The sequence below is a fragment of the Merops nubicus genome, unplaced genomic scaffold (genome assembly GCF_000691845.1).
Source record: "Merops nubicus isolate BGI_N331 unplaced genomic scaffold, ASM69184v1 scaffold16300, whole genome shotgun sequence".
In the NCBI taxonomy this organism is placed as follows: domain Eukaryota; kingdom Metazoa; phylum Chordata; class Aves; order Coraciiformes; family Meropidae; genus Merops; species Merops nubicus.
In genome coordinates, this window is record NW_008582325.1 from 2,427 (window position 1) to 21,486 (window position 19,060).

The 19,060-nt window shown below is 42.6% G+C and overlaps 1 protein-coding gene across 1 annotated transcript; it reads right to left on the reverse strand.

Annotated features, from left to right (window-relative positions):
• Nucleotides 1-1,824: 1,824 nt before the first annotated feature.
• DNAJC15 (DnaJ (Hsp40) homolog, subfamily C, member 15) lies at nt 1,825-17,281 on the reverse strand (the record flags this gene model as incomplete). Its single annotated transcript, XM_008937469.1, has 5 exons — nt 1,825-1,909; nt 5,060-5,130; nt 9,079-9,155; nt 16,005-16,078; nt 17,230-17,281. Coding segments are annotated over 5 exons (345 nt in total), but the record flags the coding sequence as incomplete, so codon positions are not given.
• Between the last annotated feature and the right edge of the window lie 1,779 nt (nt 17,282-19,060).

Sequence of the window (19,060 nt, forward strand, 5' to 3'; positions counted from 1 at the left end):
GAGAACTCCCATCGTTGTTTATGCGAACGGAGCATCAGCCAACCTCAAGTGGGCTTGAACTGGTGGCTGCTCCTTTATCAAAAACCAATTAAGGCTACTGCATAGGAATAAAGTCCATTATCTTTAAATTAAAGTTTCCTGTGTTAGAGCACTAGTTAAATGATGCAGCTCTGGTACTCATACAGCACATGCTTATTCCCAGGCAGGTTTTTCCCTCCAGTCTTTTTTGCTTTATCCAGTCAAGTTGTGTCATGTGTCTTACCACGAAGTCTCTAAATTGCCTCAAGTTTGCATTTTCTCTCAAGGTCAACTGGAACTTTTTTTCATCTCTCTTTTAACAAAAGTAAGGGAATTGGGACCTAGTGGGAGGGACCACAACATAATTCACATTTTCTTTCTTTCAAGGTGGACATCCACCACAGGATGAACAGACAGATGCATATTCTGGTGGATGATATGAGGTTGGATGCTTTAATTATTTAACTGCTCTTAGCCACTTTCCTCTGGCTAAATAACCTAGAAAATGAGATCTCTACATTTTATACTTGCAGCACTTCAGCGAGGTTGTTTGTTGTTACCTCAAATGATACAAGTTTAAACAGATACTAGAGAGTTTTTTCAGTCTTGCAATGAATCCACTCGACTGTCTGATCTCATCACCATCCTCTTAGACCAGCTAATTTATCTGCAGCCAAGTTACTGGTAGGAATTTGCAGCAGCCAAGTGCCCCAAACAGCATCTCCTCTCAGCTGTCAGTTAAAAGGGGTTCTCTGTAAAGCCAGAGCCATGGGTTCAGTGCTCCCCAGGGGCAGCACTGGGCTGCTGGGGGGCTGTGTGAGGAGCTGAGTGTGATGCTCTGGGACATGGAGCACAAGGCAGAGGAGTGAGAGTTCCTGGAGAACTCACCCAGTCAGTGCACCCAGAGCCAGCCCAGTGACTGTCACCACTGTGTCCTGCTGGATCTGTCCCAGCCCAGGCTCAGGGACGGGGCTGACCTGCACAGCTGCAGCCTATGAGTCCACGTGAGCTCCATGCCACGAGCAGCCACCTCCTTCAGCTCCACTGCCACAAAGCCCCTGTGCCACCCCAGCTGCTGCAGAGAAAATGTGACTTGAGTAAAAGCATGTCCAGATAATCATCTGACAGTGTCAGAGACCTTCTGATATGCAAAAGAACCAAACAAGCCCAAGACTCTGCCCACCTCCAAGCCCCAGGTATACAGCTAGGAAGTGCTGTTAGTCCCTTAGTTCTGAGCTGCAGCCCCCACACTGCACCCCTGAATCAACCCTGCTATTTCCCAAATTAACAGGTTCAAGTGTAAGGTGACACTGCAGACTTGCTGTATGGGGCCTGACACACTTTGTGATTCAATACATTGCCAGGTCTTCTGGCAATGATCAACCCTTCATCCATGGAGAAAAAAACCCTTATATTTAAGACTATTTTCTAAATTTTAAAAAGCTTTAAAAGGTTTAATGAAAGAAATAACCATTCTGAAGAAAAACACAGACAGTAAAAGCACATTTTCAAATCTTGTAATGGATCACGATACACTCCCTAAAATGGAGACAGAGAATCACAGAATTCACAGAATATCTGGAGTTGTGTGTCCCCTGTGAGGATCACCAAGTCCAACCCCCTGCTCCTCACAGAGCCATAACATCCATAACTTTACATAGCTGTAAAAGATTTCAGTTTGCTTTTAAATAACTTTAAATTTTAAATTAAGTCACTAAATAGGAACGATGAATGCAGGGTTAAGAAGCTGTCAGAGCAGGCAGATGAAGGGTGCTGCACAACCTATCTGCTGAATCTGGTGTCAGCCAAGGCTTCACACTTCAGCTTTTGGCACTGGATTCCAACAAGTCTTTTGCTTCGTTTATTTTTGTTGCCAAGTAGGGGGAACCACCTGAGGAGGAGAGGAAAGGAACACCATTTACACACCAGACTTCAGTACCACAGCACCTCACCTGCAGCATCCACTGATCAGTCACTCCCACTGGCTCCTCCTTCCTAAATAATCCTTTGTGTCCAGCTGCTTAAAAAAATGACAAGCAAACAAACTGACATGGAAACATGGGAAATGTCATCCAGGTCAGCTGCCCTGGACATCCATCCAAGCCAATGGTTACTAATTCCACTTACCCCAAAACCCAAGAGGTAGAGTTTTATAAAGTTCTGACAGAGAATCATTAAGTGTGGGCACACACACCCCCTCAAACCTCTACTGTGCTGGGTGCCCAGAATCAGCAGCCAGGCAGCACCCCATTTAGGTAATCAGACATGGCATGTCTTCTAACCTGTAGTCCTGCACGCTGCCACTGCTCTGTGCTCCTCCAACAACCTGCCTGCAGCTCAGCTCTCTGTCTGTGTTTGGTTTGTTAGTCTCCCCTCCAGCACCAACCATCTGCCCAGGCACCACCAGCAGCACTGCAAGGTGCGTGTCAGCAGCTTACCACTCACTGACACCCCTGGGTTCTACATCAAAATGTGATTCCAGCAGTTCTGGGCACTGAACAGCCTTCTGCTCAATCACACTGTTCTCACCCATTCTAGTCTACCCATCAGAAGAGACACTGATAGAAGAAGCATGCAGAACTAGTTGCAGACACATGTAGGTAGAAAGAAAAAGGCAAGGCTTGCTCAAAGACTTCTTTAGGACATTGCTGCAGGAATCCAAATCATTGTAGAGTCATTTTGTGGGGTAATAAAACAACTGGAAAGCACAACAGAGTTCTCTTGTTCATGGGTTTGTTTTGTTTGAAAGTGCTCCTAATAGGTAAAACACTGGTGGGAAGTGTAAAAGGAAAAAGTGGTGGAAAGGGTAAAGAATTGGCTACTGAAAAATCATTTTATTTTTTTCTTTTTTAAAATCAATTGGCTACTTAGCCAGGAACAGGATTTACTACATAGAGTATTGCTTCTTCCAGAGTAGACAAACAGATCAAAACAAACAGTAAAGACTAAAAACTTCAATAAACAATGTATCCCAAGTAATTTTTAAATGTGTGTTGCTTTTCTGCACGCCTAGAGTGCATGATTTTAAAGTAAATTTAAATCTGCTGAAAGTGTTTTCATTGCATTTACATCCTTAAGTGCCATATTAATTTTGTAGTCCTCCAATGAGAGAAAATTCAATCTCATAATTGCCTAAGTGGTTGTTTATAATTAGGTCAGGTCCAAAAGGCTTCTCTCTTCTTCCTCTGTGAGCAAGTATTCTTTCATAGAACTAGTAACTGATAAATTAATGTATCATGTATCAATACAAAAACACTTTAAAACTGAACTGTAGAGGTTAATACACAAACATTTTTGTAGTGCTCACCAGGGATGTTATTATGTAAACATATATTTCTTTCCTATGTCTAATAATTCTCCCTTCCATATTTTGGATCTCAGATAACATATGTAATGTTTCAAATCTGTAATTACTGCCCTTTCTCCTACCAACTCCATCTGGTGAAATATGATTTTAAACTAACGTTCTAATGTTGAATATTATTTTTAAAGGCACATCTGTGCTGCCCACAGCCAGAGAAATCCAGACACAGAGGCCAGAGAACAAGTCTCTGTGTGATGCCACACGTTCAGGCTCACTCCAGGCACTCTGCAGCTGAAGGTACTACACGAGCCAGAAGAGCTGCAGGGGCAGCACAGAGGCACAGATCCCTTCAGCTGGTGTAAGGCTCCCCCTTCCCAGCACCAGGAGGGCTCAGCACCCCCAAACCCGCCCTGTGCCCAGCTGCAGGTGCAGCACAGCTCTGAGAGGGGAACAGCCTCTGGCTCTGCTGCCACCCACGGCCCTGACTCCTGTCTCCCAAGTACTGCTGCCACAAACTGAGAAGTTCATTAGCAAAAAAATCTGGCCTAATAGGTACACCAGTGGTTAAGAAGCCTCTGACCATCACAGCGTATTAGAAAACCAGAAGACAACTTCTCTATGTCTGTGCAGCTTAGACAGGCACCCCCAAACCCGCCCAGTGCCCAGCTGCAGGTGCAGCACAGCTCTGAGAGGGGAACAGCCTCTGGCTCTGCTGCCACCCACGGCCCTGACTCCTGTCTCCCAAGTACTGCTGCCACAAACAGAGAAGTTCATTAGCAAAAAAATCTGGCCTAATAGGTACACCAGTGGTTAAGAAGCCTCTGACCATCACAGCGTATTAGAAAAGCAGAAGACAACTTCTTCTCTATGTCTGTGCAGCTTAGACAGTATAAAAAGTGTAAAATATCCAAGTGCAAAATCAAACAAGCAGGATGACTTCAGAATGAAACTGGTGGTGAAGAGAGTAGAGAAGGGCTGAAGAGAGTAGAGAGGAGCATCAGCTGAACACTTCCCATGGCCAGTGCTCAGTTATTTTTCCATTTTCTTAAGATGGGGTGCTGGCAGGGAGCCCTGTAATCCTGTCACAAGGATATAAAACCCCTCCAATCTCCCCTTTTGACTTCTGAAATACAGTGCAACTCTTCACCATCTGTTATTTTAAAGCAGAAACAGCAATGAACATATGGACTTTCTTTCTCAACCAGCTGTAGTGTAGTTAAAGTTATAATAATAGCCTTTCTGTAAGATAAATTCACATTAAAACCTGGCCAGCACAGCAGCAGTGCCCAGCTTTACATTTTTTCCAAGTGGATTCCAAGAAGTCTGAGAATTCATCAGTGATGTACCCACTGGCTGCAGAACATTCCCCCCAGAAAGGTGCTTTCATGCACAACTGGCCCACCTCAGTTCAAAGCAGGAAAAAACGTCACATAAAAGTATTGTAGCTAATTTTTATCTTATTTTTTAATAAGTTTTTTGAAAGTGTGGAAGACTGGTCCCTAAGCTCCTGGCTGTAACTGAAGCAGCCCAAGTACAGAAAACAACATTAAAGAAAGATGGGTAGAAGTGGTTTATAAAGCCCAGTTTATCTGAGAGAAGACACACAGAAGCTCAAGTCTATAAATAAACAACATACATTTGCACTCAGCGTGGTTATTTACACAATCAGGACACTCAAAGATCTCATTTAAACCTCTTCCTTTCCAAATATATCTAAGAGGAGTTGTAATTATTTACCTTTATCAGGATGATTCAAAATCATGATTCTTCTATGGGCTGTTCTGATTTTGGCCTTGCCAGCAGATGGACTGCAAAAATAAATTGAAACACTTACCATAAATGCCACTGCACTCAGGCTACAAATTAACAGTTCGTACTGGCTTCAAAAGCAATTAAAACTTGAGATTTTCACCATCTTGTGGACAACACATAAAACTGCATCTCTGAAGAAGTGACAATAACAAAGGCATGTAAGGACTGAGAAGGCCATTTTTAAAAAGCCTGTGTATTTGACACATACAAATATATTTCAGGGTTTTTTTTTAGACTGCAATATATCCACTTATTTAAAATTAATAATTCTGGGGGAAGAAAAATAAAACAGGAAAACTCCCAGAAGTTCTAGAGTGTATCTAGCTGGTTATTCTTACCCTTAAATGTAAACCACATGTATTTTCCTCTTAGAAAATAAGTATTTACATGACCAGTGACAAAACTATTTAATATTATCACATTTTGTCCTGCTGTAAATATAGTTATAGCTGGCTTAAATAATTCTACTTTCTGCTGGGGCCTGAAAAAAAACCCTGATCTGTATTTGTTATTTTTGCAAAGCTTCAGGGCCACGCTGATGTACAAGTGCTGCATGATGCTGCTTCCTTCAATGACAGCCACATAAAGTATGTATTTGGCCTCAATTAAATGTGCACCTTACCAGACAAATAACCACCCCGGGTGCACATGCCAGCACAGGGAGCTGAGCACATGCAGGGGGACTCTTTCAATGGTTTAGCTTTTCATCACTTGTCAGCATGCAGAAATGAAGCAGTGTTTTCCACTTCAGGTGACTTCTTAATCAGTGATGATTCAATTAATTAATCTTTTTGTAGATACAGTTTGAATGCAAGGTATCAGCCCAACTACGCTCCTGAGGTAAACAGCCTCTAATTATTATTCTGTCACAGGGAAATTAGGGTGTGCTACAAAAATAGTTCATAGACCTGCATAAGAAAAGAATACTTCAGTGGAATGGAAATTAACCCAGCAAGGAAGAATTAAACAGAAGGTGAAAGGCCCTGAAGCATATAGATACAAAAATGAAAAAAACTGTGATTGGACAGCTAAGATGAACAATAATCTATATTGTTATTTGTAGAGCTGTTGTTTAATGATAAAAAGGAAAACTGATATATCACGTTCAGAAACTCAGATGGCCAAAGTTTAACACTGGGAAGTTGCAGTTGGGTGTGATGGAAAATCATGAAGTACTCCTCCAAGGACCAGCTGTGGAAATGGCTGTTTGAATCACATTTGCTCAGTTGATGAGATGCTGCTCCCCTCTCCGCCAGGCTGGTCCATAAAGATTCTTAATTGCTACCCAAAAACCCTTTAATGTCCAAATCCCATTTTTGTTCAGCTGGTACAGCCTCACAGCCTGAGCCACAGGTCAGGCTGCCCTCCAACCCCAGCAGCTCCCTGAGAAGCCCATCGTCACGGTGGGGACATTCGACACAGAGCAGGAACGGGGTGACAGGAACCCTTCCCAAAATTCAGCAAGGACAGAGGCAGGTCCTGGCAGTGGGGAAGGAAACTGGCACTGGAAGAGGCTGCCAGGGAAGTGGCTGAATCACCATCCCTGGCTGTGTTTAACAGGCAGCTAGACATCTGTAGATTTGCTGCTGAGGGAGGTGGTTTAGCAGTGGACTTGGCAGAGTCAGGTTAACGGCTGGACTCATGATCTTAAAGACCTTAAAATGACCTAAAAGATTCTGGGAAGAGCCACCCACAGCTCTGCAGGCTGGGGAGCTATGCTTCTTTTAGTGTAATAATGTAACAGCCTATTTTATGGCATTTATGTTTTAGGAATAGTGATTAAACCTCTTAAACTAATGCATTACATATATTTTGTTCATTACAAATATCTCCTATGGGAAGAAAAACTTTCACCTTGTTTTGTAGAGGAAATGGGACAACACAGACAATTTAATTCTTTTTCATCTAGAATTTTAACTCATGATTTTGAGACATTTTCTAACTTCAGAAGTTGGGTGTTAGGGAGTTGATAGTTGTAAGCCACTATACTTAGGACAGCTTTATTTTGGTGGCATCTATTTTGTCCAATGTCATGTCAGATATTGCCACCAGCAGTTCCTTCTACAGAGTGGTTAACACTATTTCTGTGTTTATACTGAGTCTCAGTAATCAGTGCTGCTTCAGAACAACTAAGGCATGAACACTAAAATTTAAAATTAATCAGTATTTCCAGTACAGTACTTTGCAGCTCTGGATATGTTTTACATATTTAAATACAAATAATGCACATGCATGTTTCCACCAAAGCCCCTGCAACCCTAAAAGACAGTTGTTAGAGAAAAACATTTGAAATGTGTAATGGGCCAATATATTTGAAATGTAAAAGCTACCACTAAATGCTCACCTTTGTCACAGCCTGTGTTCATAATTCACACTGCCCATGCATACTCAGCACTTGAGATAATGAAGAAAGCCTCTGCCTGAAAATTTAATATGACTTGGAAGTGATGGCACAGAGGACAAGTGTTACAATAATAAGATCATGGCTCAGGCAGATCTAGTGTGTGCATTTGTGCACATCCTTGCCTCTTCTCTGACACTTCAAAATTCAACTGGGTTTGTTTTGATTTTTTTTGTGGCATTTTTAGACATATATAATAGAGTAAGCAGCAGGTTAAACCAGGTCTAGAACAGTGTTTAAACAACATGAAAATTTCCTATAAAGATGACAGTCATGCTTCTACACCATTAAATGCTCAATCCTTCAAATATTGAGAACTTTCCTCAAATATGATCATGTCTTGGTATTTGCAAGCCTCAGTCCAAGTACAACAAGTAGTGTCACCATTCCCTGTGCAGACCCAAGCTATTTAAATTAAAAATCGAAGGGGATTGATTTCAGCAGTGATGACACTTCAGCTGTGTACATGAGCAGTACCCAGACCAGGCACTGCCACTGAGAACACTTTGATGAGCTGCCATGTGCTGTTCTAGAATATCACTGAATTTGCCCTTATAAAGTGGAAATGTTAATATGTTATCAAACTTAAAGGCCAAAGGAAATGTTTCTGAAAAGCATTCCTATAAATCTCTTCTTCAGTGTGCAAGCATGAAATACTTCAAATAAATGTGATGTTTTATTTTACAGTTTCTTAAAATGAGAGCTAGAGCTGGAGAATTTCCATTATGTTCCAAGTAAATACAAACAGCACACTGAACAGGGCCAAGTCCCACCTTCCACCATCTGAAATAATTTCTTCTGGGGATAATTAAAACCATTCCCCTCATCTTTTTAACCTTAAAATACAGAACTAGTTTAAACCATAAATAAAAATTCTAATTCCTAAGGTGAGATCTGCTCCTCTCCTGTGGAAAGCTGACAAACTAAACCCTGCTTTACAGAAAACACTGAGGTGTGTGCTACCACCAACCATCCACATGTTCCTGAAAAAATCCACTGAAAAATCCACTGAATATTCAGCCTGGAAATTATTTCCCATACCTATGTTAAATGACAAGTCTCTCCAAGGATTTTTGTTTGGAATATGCCACAACTTTTGAAATCCAAACAAATCAGAGTGGAGAAAGAAAAAAACCACAGTATGACTGACATATGAAAAAAAGAGCATAATTGATTTGTTTGCTTCATTTATTAATATAATCTACAATATTACTTATCTCAAGGGGTTTTTTGGAGACCAGACCATGTGATTGGACTAATTAGCACAGTATGTGCTATTCTGATTATTTCTAGAGCACCAGTTCTCCACTGCAATATGTTACCATGCCTTCCAGCCAAACACAACTCACACGTTTTATTAGCATTTTATTGTTTGCTTTTTCAGCTTAAGCAGACTATTAGAATGGTTTATAAGCCATTAGAAGTCTTTAAAAAAAAAAAAAGTGGTTTTGGCAAGAATATTCCAATATTCCACATTCTCACAACATCCACGTTCTCCATTCAACACTTACCAAACAAAAGCTTCTGAATGCAACACACCTACCTCACACCTAAAATAAGACCAGCTTCTCGCCTACTCATTCTCTGCTCAAACCCTCCTTTGTAGTATGATGAAAGGCTCTGAAAAGAGGAAAGGGAAAACAAGCACTAATTAGTTTCATGCACAAGGTGCTGGGACCTCAATCATATTTGTATGACCTCGTTCAGAGCGTTACACTCACTCATCATTTATTTTGAAGGCATGGAATGACTACCAACCAGGTAACATGAAAGGGCTTCTCCTGAGTGTTAACACACAAAAATCAACTTAAAAATAACTATCTGTGTTTTTGTAATCTTCTGCTGCTAATAAGAGATATTAACAGCTACAACCATTCAAATCCTGCCTTCAGGCAAAAGAGCCCAGACCCAAAGCACAGAGTGGCACAGAGTGTCTGCTGGGGAGGGAAAAAGGGAAACTTGTCTAGAACAGTTTTGGCACCACTGCAGTGGAAAATGGCAAAAATCACTTTATTTTAGCATCTAAGGAGTTATGGACAACCACTCTGAAGTCCAGATATTTCTGCAGAGAAAGTAGATAAAAACAACAATAAAAGGATAAGAATAGATAAATATAATATACTGATGAAGAACCAGCATGGATATTTCTACAGAGGAAGTAGGTAAAACCAACAATAGAAGGATAAGAATAGATAAATCTAATATAATATACTGATGAAGAGCCAACACGGTTTTTCACACAAAAGAACATTATTTAAAAAGTCTCAAGTGTTCTTTGAAGGAACCCTGAGAAACCAACAAAACCAACCCCCCAAACAGAAGAGGCTTAGCATAAAGTCACAGCCCCTGCCTCAGGCAGTCCCTGAGCTGGAGAACACTGGGGAGCAGCAGAACATATGGGGAACTCCTGACCAGCTTGGGGCTTTACACCCTTCCCTAGGCACCAGTGACTGACAAGTCAGGCACAGGATCCAGGGTCAGGCTTTTTAAAGTCACTGGCACGTGAGGCTTTAGCCTCTGTTTTAAGAAGGGGAGAAGAACCCAAGTTGGAGAAGAACAAAAAGAAGGAGATGGAGATGAGGGTAAATCACTACAACAGTTAACTGTTGTAGGGAATGGGTTGAAAGTATATTTGTCAACCCCAAATATGTCTTAAATAGTAATTTAAAAAAAGGTTATTGAGCCATCAGTGATGGTTGGTAGTAACCTCTACAAGAAAATTAGGGACTGGCCCATGAGGGACCAGCCCCTTGCCACACAAATAATAGTCTGAGCTGCACAAGTCCCAGAGGCAGCAGACACAGCTCCAAGTCAGGCTGCCCCTGGGAACCAGCACACAGGAATCACTCAACACTACAAGTTTCTTCCTCAATACAAAACCCATCAACTGGGGAAAAATAAGCTGCTTTTGTTGCTATCAAAGGGAAGTCTTGCCTGACAGCTGAGATTACTTTTAAGTGTTACTTTTACCCTCAAGTGAAAATGTGCCTGGCCGTTAATAAAGCACTTTTCTCACTAAACATATTAATTCACATTCAGTGAGAATTTTGCCTTATGTTTACAGAAACTCTCTTATGCAATTTCAAAAGCACTAGAACATTTAAAAGGCTCTGCCTATGATATCTGAGCAGAGCCTTTAACTAAGCTCAGGAGCAACACTCACCTCTAAGCACGGCTCAGAAACACGTCACCCGTTGCTACCATGAAGTCACATACAGCCACAGAGATTTCTGGGTGTGCTGCTATCATCTGAAACTGATTTCATCTTTCTTTTTCCCCACCTCAAGCCATACACAGAACCACCACCACTGCAGCACTACAAGTATCAAAGCTGACACCACTGTAGATGCTTCATGCCTCCACCAACCCCTGCATGGAATGCCAGGGAAACACACGGGGCCTCTCCAGTCCTGAGAGGAGGTGATGCTGGTGAGGTACTGGTGACCAGGTAACCCCCCTGGGGAGGCACACCTGCACAGACACCTCTCATGGTGCTGAGCAATGGCTACAGCCAGGAAAGCAAGGCACACTTTAATGCCCTCTGAACCATCTTCCAGAACCCTTCCCAAAGCAGCTTCAGCACAGACAGGTTTCTGAAAGGGTTAATTCTGCCCTTCAACTCTGGCACACAACTTTAATGTTGGTTCACTATTCCTGTAGAGAAGAGCAATACTTGAATTATCTCTAACACAGGTTGTCCCTGTTCTTGGTAGATTTAACCTAAAACACTATTTGAAATAAGAGATCAGGGAGGAATGGCTACAGGCTTAAATTCAGAGATAGGAGCCTGCTTCCTTGACACAGTTCTAGCCTCTGGGAGACTCTGGCATACAACTTTAACACTAGAAGACATTGGTTCACTATTCCTGTAGAGAAGAGCAATATTTGAATCATCCCTAACACAGGTTGTCCCTGTTCTTGGTAGATTTAACCTAAAACACTATTTGAAATAAGAGATCAGGGAGGAATGGCTACAGGCTTAAATTCAGAGATAGGAGCCTGCTTCCTTGACACAGTTCTAGCCTCTGGGAGCCTTGCTTTGGTTCACTTCCAAAGGGAATAAAAAAGGAAAATCTGTTGCCTGTGTCCTTTGGCACATGAGCAAAAACAGTTTGTTGAATTTATCAAAAATTTTCTTCTCCAAAGTGAAGCACGTGGTAAGAATAAACAATTCTTAAATTAACATCTTCATCCTAAACAGAATTTAAAGCAAAATTAAATTAGACATAAAAACCACTTTTCTCATTGGCTGGAGTAAGAGGAAGAAACATTGAGTCTCCATTTTAGGAACCACCTTGGCAGATTTCTAGGTCCCTGATCTTTTGCGCACTCTTCAAATTAAAGCAATTTTTTTTCCCACCAAGTTCTAAATTCTAAATAATGTCTGCAGTGAAACAAAACAACACTCAAGGTATTTTTCTGTTATAGAACTCCTCGATGAGCAGGCAGTTCTAGGCACTCACTGCTTGTGCCCTGCTGTGCTGTCCCTCCAGCAGACACTGGCACAAGGTCCCCTGTGAAGGGGACATTTTATGTGAGCAAATCCTGCTCCCTGAAGAACTGCTCTTAGTGGGCTGGGAGGAAGAACAGAATGGCTGGACTTGCTCTGCCAATGTCTGTTCACCCTCACAAGCTTCCACAAAAGGCAGTCAGCTAAGAGAAGGCAATTCATCTGCACTGTGACATCCTCAAGATGCTTTTCCTGGCACAGCACAGGGACAGGATAATCCCTGCTGGCATGCCAGGTAGGAGATCCAAAACGCCCTAAACTGAGACCATCCACTGGATTCCATGCAGTGGTGAATCCTTCTGAAACCTCTGTGTGCCATTCCATCACCAGCACAGTCCTCCACTGCAAGAAAGAAACAAACCAACCAACCCAACCTACAATAACAAACTATTCAGAAGCTGTGTTCTAATCCAACCAAAACTTTGCAAAGATCAACTTTAAACTCAACTTTAGTTAGAAAAAAATAATTATGAAATGGACTGCAAATTGCATTTTTCTCTGAAATTTTCTTTTCAGTGAAAGACAAGAGAGATGGTTGCTACCCCTACCTCTCAGTCCAGAACCCTGACAGTCTGAGCAGGATCAGATCTAATAAAGGAAATACAGTGCGAAAATCTCCAAGTGCTGCAGAAGACACTTTTTTCTTCTGCAATACCAGTTTTTCAGGATTGTGGGCTTTGAGTACTTTTGACAATTCATTTTGCCTAGAACTGCTTCTTCTAGCTTTAGAATCTTCTTTCGACATTCAATACCATTGACTCAACAAAGAAAGGTAACAAGTGCTACTGAAATTCTTCTTTTCATTTCACATTTTAAGGAAATACTAACATTGTAATTAAAATCATTAAGTCAGAGGAAGAAAAGCCAAATGACTGCTTAGTGCTATGCACCTTCTGCTGGCAACAGACGTGTCACTGAACACAGAAACAAGAGTGTCCCTGGCCTTTGTGACACCAGTCACAACACTAGGCTCCAACTGAGAAACAAGCTAAAACTCCTCTCTGGAGACGGGCACTGTGACTTGTCACAGAGGGGACATCACAACACTGCCTCCTAGGTCTTCCTTCCTTGCTTGCTTTTGGTTTAAAAAACAGTGCAGCTGTTGACTGAACGTGTTATTTATTGCTCATCTTGACCTCACCCAAGTCATTTATTAGTGAGAAAGGATAAACAGCACCTGGATTCCCTCGTGTGCCTGCAGCCAACCTGAACCATGGCTTCTGCTGCAAACAGGATGGGGACAGGCAGAACTGCAAATGGGAGAAGGACAAGTAGGGGCTTGCAGGGAGAATGAGACAGCTTTGAAATATGCAGCTGTTTCATAGTCTCTCAGCACAAGATGGTCATGAGGGACAGGGCTGATGCTGGAAAGCTGATAACTATAGTGGCCAAGCCAGGCACCTCCAAGCACCACAGGAAACCAGCAGGGCCACACTAAGCCTGGACATGAAATGCCACATGAGATGGTTTTTCCAGTAAGCAGAGGGAGAAGTACTGACTGCTTGACTTCCTTTGTCAGCACAATTTAGAGGGAAATACACTGAAAAGAAATAGGATGGAAGTGTTAATCTACAGATCAAACTCAGCAGCTTCCAATTCCCCAAATAAAATAAAGCAACCAAAATGAGAAGTTTGGACAATAAGCACTCACACAGGATCTTTGTACCTCATGTCTTCTCTGCTGTCTTCAAAAAAATAATAAATAGGAAATAATTGTTAAGGGAAAAAGAAAAATTGCTTGGGAAGAAATAGAAGCCAGGGAAGTAGTAGTATCTGTAGTGCAACAAATAACAACTAATCTTGGCCAAGAATTATATAAAGGTCTAGAATTCAGCCTGTGATTGTAGAACAGAAAATACTACCACTACCTTCACAAACGTACAGGTGAAAAATAGACCCAGTTAATGGCAAACAGGAGGAGAGAGCTTTTACAGTGCTCAACAGATCTCACCTTACACTGAAAACCTGTATTCCCTAGTTCAGACCTAGAATAGCAGAAGAGAGAGACTCTGCTAGAAATGAACATACAGTTCTGGGGTTTAAGGCAGGATGTGAAAGCAGACAAAGGATGCAGCTCCAGGGTCTAGGAATCCTGAGAACCCTGGGTTCCTCTTTGTGGCTGTTCATGAATTCTGCAGGACTCTGAAAGTCACTGTGGTAAGGATGAGACAGGTCTGTAATGAGCTTGGCTCAGCCAGTACAGCAGTGCTGAGGAGTGCAGTTTCCTAGGAAGAGACTCCTCTCTGTGCAGCAGCATGTCACATTTCAACGTGTTAAAAAGAGTCACTGCCTGCTTTCTTATGTGAACATGTCTGAATTTAGATTCTCCAGCCTGCACCTACAAATGGGTAGAAAAAATGCTGAAGTGCTGTGGAGGGAGAGTGAAGACTGAAGCCACATGTCCTTACTGCTAGAAGCCTGCAAGTCAGACTGCACCCAAACCAAGTGAAAGCAATTTAATTCACAGTACCTAAAGTCCCCTCTGCTGTTCTGACAGGCAGCTTGGGAATCTCTCAAAAAATTACTTTGAAAGCGAAAAAAAAACCCAAACAAATAAATTTGGTGTTGGTCTCATAGCAGCAAAGCAATAGAGGGACAGAGCAAGAACTGATCCATCCAGGAGCACCATTTCTGGCTGGAACACGTTGCAGTTGAGGAGGAGTGTGGAGCAGCCCCAGGTGGACAGCCCACGTTTGGAGTCTGTCCCTCCCTGGGGAGCTTGCCCTGGGCAGGCCTGCACCTGCAGCACCTCAGCACCAAACACACCCAGCACAGTGGGAAGGACTCAGCCACGGGGTGTCTCAACAGCAGCCCTGGATGGAGGACTGCACGTGTGCAGAGCTGGGCAGAGCCTGTCTGTACTTCCACTTTGTCCTATCACTACTCTTTGCTCACATTTCTCTCTTTGTGTTGGGTATAGGGCGTTTCACCCCCCTGAGTCTCAGTCTCACCCCTGGGGTCATACCGAGACCTCCCCGGGCTCGGCTCGGGACACAGGACCCTGGACCCAGGGTCTGTCTGTACCTGTGGACAGGCTCTGCGTAGGCAGCCTCACACTAATAGATACAAAGCTCATGATCACTCTTTAAAAATCTACCTTTAAATTATTTTCCAGGAAATAACAATCAACATCCTCACCCACCAGCATCAGGGGACCCCTTGATGACTGGATTGCAGGCTCTGTGGTCAGTGTTGAAGGCCTGTGGGCTCTGAGGGGATACACTGCCACAGGCAGCACCTGCCTCACTGGAATTACCTTAAACTCAACTGCAACATATTCATTTATTCACCACCAGACAGTATAGGCACTGAAGCAAAAGGTAAATGCTCTTGTGTATTCCCAGTATATGCTCCTCTTACAATACTACCTCTTCATTTTTTACCTCATTGTTATATTTTAAAATATGTAGGGCAAAACAAAGAACAAAAGCTTGGTTAAAAGTTCAAATTAGCTGGGGAAGAAAAAAGACAGCTGAGAACTCCTATGTGAACAAGAAAATAAGCTCCCTCATCTCTACAGCAGCCTTTCCTAGAAGTCTATCACTTTGTCTTTTTGATTTTTAACACTCTATCTAAAAGGAAAGACTAAATTCTGCCATTTTTAGCTTCCTGAACTGAAACTGTAGGTCATCACTTTTACCTCTGGGAATCAGCTATTTTCTCATACTGCACTTCAACAATTTATCACAGACTTAGTAGCAAAGAGTTCTGAAACATGGAACACCACCAGGAAAACCAGAAGTGTTTATCCAACTCACAAACACCTTTTGATACAGCTTCATCCACAGAGATTTAAAATACACCAAAGACTACATCAGGACATACACAGTAAGGAGCATTCCTGTTCTGGAAAAGAAAAACAAAGTGGCTAAGTGCCACTTCCCACATGTGTAACATCTCCTCTCTAAACACCTGAAATATGAAATCATAAATTTAGCATAAAGAAGCTGTAGACTTACAGAAGTTGAAATCCTCTTTGCTGCCTCTGTAATTGCCTGCTCCAATGGTTTCCAAAGGTGGCAAGCATAACGGCCTGGAGAAGATTGAAGTTACATGAAGTTATAACCAACAAAGGGGAAAAAAAGTCTACAACCTACCTTCATCAGCTTACAGCAGAATTTTGGCTTAAAAAAAAAAGTAAATCTTCCCTGTTTATCCCTTTGTCTCATTTATTTGCTGTACAGCACTGTTGCACTTCACTGCTTTTCCAGACGTTCCCTTAACATCCATTTTTGGATCCTGCCCAGCTGAAGTCCCACAGTACACTCGGTGTGGTTCCCACTTTTCAGTCTTTGTACTGATGGGGAGGGAGGGGAAGGAGTTCAGTGGGCTTCATCTACAAACCTGGGCAGGGACTGCAAAGACCCACTGTGTTTCCTCACAAAACAAATACCTCTAAATGCATTTCAACATGATAAATGAAGTTATCTGCCCTGTGGACTTCAACAAAAAGGGCAGTATGAAACATTAGCTTTGGATATACATTATCAAATACTGTTCAAAGGTTATGTGTTAAAGAAAAGAAACCTATGTACTCCATGTTTCTTGCTGGGATGTTGTATGCTTAATCACAGACCAAGGGCTGCTGCTCTGTGCTGAAAAGAATGGAAATGGTTTGTGTAGTTCAGAACTAGAACAGACCACAGCTATCTACCCTGAGTAACTCAGTGTAAACCATGTTAAGCCCATGCCCTGTGTTCAGGCTAGAACCTATTTTTCAGAATATACAGTCCAGATGCAGAGTTCAGGTAGCAAACACTGTACTAGGGGATCTGTTTAGTATGATAAATCTCTGCAGCCACTGAAACCTTCCCTTTTTCTTTATTTGAATTTGTTGAGCAACATCTTCAGGTCACAAGAGTCTGTCGTGCTCTTCTGTACTGAAAAGCCTCCACCTTGCAAAATGCTATTAAATAAAGTAAATTTTTTACATTACATTTTGCAGATAAAAAGCAAGTGGAACCTTTCAGCTGCTGCCCATAAAGTTTCTCCAGCTGTGACTTTTCAAAAAGAACTCTGGAAAATATGTGCAGGATTGAGCAGGGACAGGAGCTATACCTGGACACAACTCTCCACAGCACTCTCCAGTGACCCTTCCACTCTGCCCTGTTCACATTCATAACACCTCATCAAGCCTCGTGGAACGAGCAGCTCAGCAGTGCCTGAGCTGTGTCACCCCCTTACCTGCAAAGGCAGCCGCGGCGACACCGAGCCCCACGGCGATCACGGGCCTGGCCTGCAGCACAAACAGGCATCACAACCCACGCTCCAGCTCGGAACAAATGCACCCCCTACTCCCACAACGATGATTTCTGATGTTTCATATACCATTTACAAGGAAGATAAAAGTTCTGCACTCCAGAGGCTGCAGTTTTATGGTTTTATGGTTCAGTCCCACCAGCCCATGCCCAGGCCCCAGTCTGACTTGCAGGCACCCTTTAACAAAGCAGTGAACAACCTCCGACAAAGAGCTCACAGCACAGAATGGCAAAAACACAGGGCAGACAAGGACTCAGGATTACCTGAAATTATTTGTGCAGGCTAGCTCAAGACAGTACATAACAGAGAGTATCAGTTTATTATAAAAATATGAAGAGCTAAAAAAACAATACTGCTTTGCAACAGCTATCAGTGAGACTCTCCCCACGACACTGCTGGAGAATGGGACTGAAGCTGAAGCAGCAACTTAAACCCCACGGCCACAAATGCTCGTTAGTGTCTTCCACCTTCCACTCTTTGGCTCATGGGAGCCCAGATAAAGACAGGAAGCCCAGTAACCTCTTTTCAGTGCTAGTGTCAGTCAGCAGCTGGACTACCCTCCAGTAAACAGGCAGACTTCTGGCAGACCTCATACACTGTTCATTATAAGCTAAAATGTGCTTTAAGTCTAGCTGGGCTCCTGGAACCAAACCCACAGAAAGACCCTAAAATCTGATTTAGACAATAGTAAATTCTACCTTTCATTAACCCAAAATCCCCAAATGAGGTGTATTTTACCTCACAGTGCTTTAAGAAAGTCAGGCATCTCAGGGACAACAACAAGTACCTCCAAGGTGAGCAAGAAGCTGCTGAAAGATGTAGTAAACCTTGAAAAAGAGACTGACTTCTCACATGTTTACAGAATTCAAGAAGGGTAATGAGCATTTCAAGTCTCACAGACATCTCTCCACTTCTGAAAAGCTTACATGTAATCTTTGAAACAAATTAAATAAAGTCACTTCCTGTCCTATCATATGATAGCTCAGTAATGCCTTGAACTTTCCCCCAGGAAAGCTGAGAAGTCACACAAGGCCTGTTCAGCCTGAATTCAGAATGGAACAACAGCAAAAATGCTGTTACCACCAGGCTGGCTCACACCTGCATTCAGCCAATAACTGGTTTACACATTTCCTATCAACAAGCCTGACAGCAGGATTTAAACCCTGAATTTCAAAGTGAGTGCCCCAATAACCAGAATTGGAGCCAAGCTGCCTTTGCTACAAAGGCTCCTGGAGCTAAAACTCTGTCTTTGATTGTACCCGATCTCATTCCTGATTTCCCAGAGTTAGGAAATGGAGGTTCTCAGGTCTTCCAGAGCTGGCTCAGCAGAGGCTAGGACACAGGCTGACACCCTCCCCAGGACATGGGCAGCTGTACAGACCCATCACTGCTGCCTGCAGGACTGGGCTCGCTGTGCAAAACGCAGCAGCCTGCTCTGAGCTCTCCCAGAACCTGTGCTCCTCCACATCCAGCTCCCAGACCACACCCATCTTAACCAAGTACCCACTTTTTACCTACCCAGACAGGGCTGCTCTAGCTATCTGCATAACACTGCAGTTGCTTAGAGGTTTCCTGTAGAACAAAAGAAACTCATCAAGCAGTGAAAGTGGAGCTCCAAAGTTAAGACTAGGGAAGTCTGGGCCTTAAAACTATGGCAGTGGATCCCATTTTGCAGCCTAACTCTCCCATTTCAGTGTCTTCAGCCTTGATATCAGCATTCATGTCTGAATGTAAAAATAATGTAGTAGGTTTATGT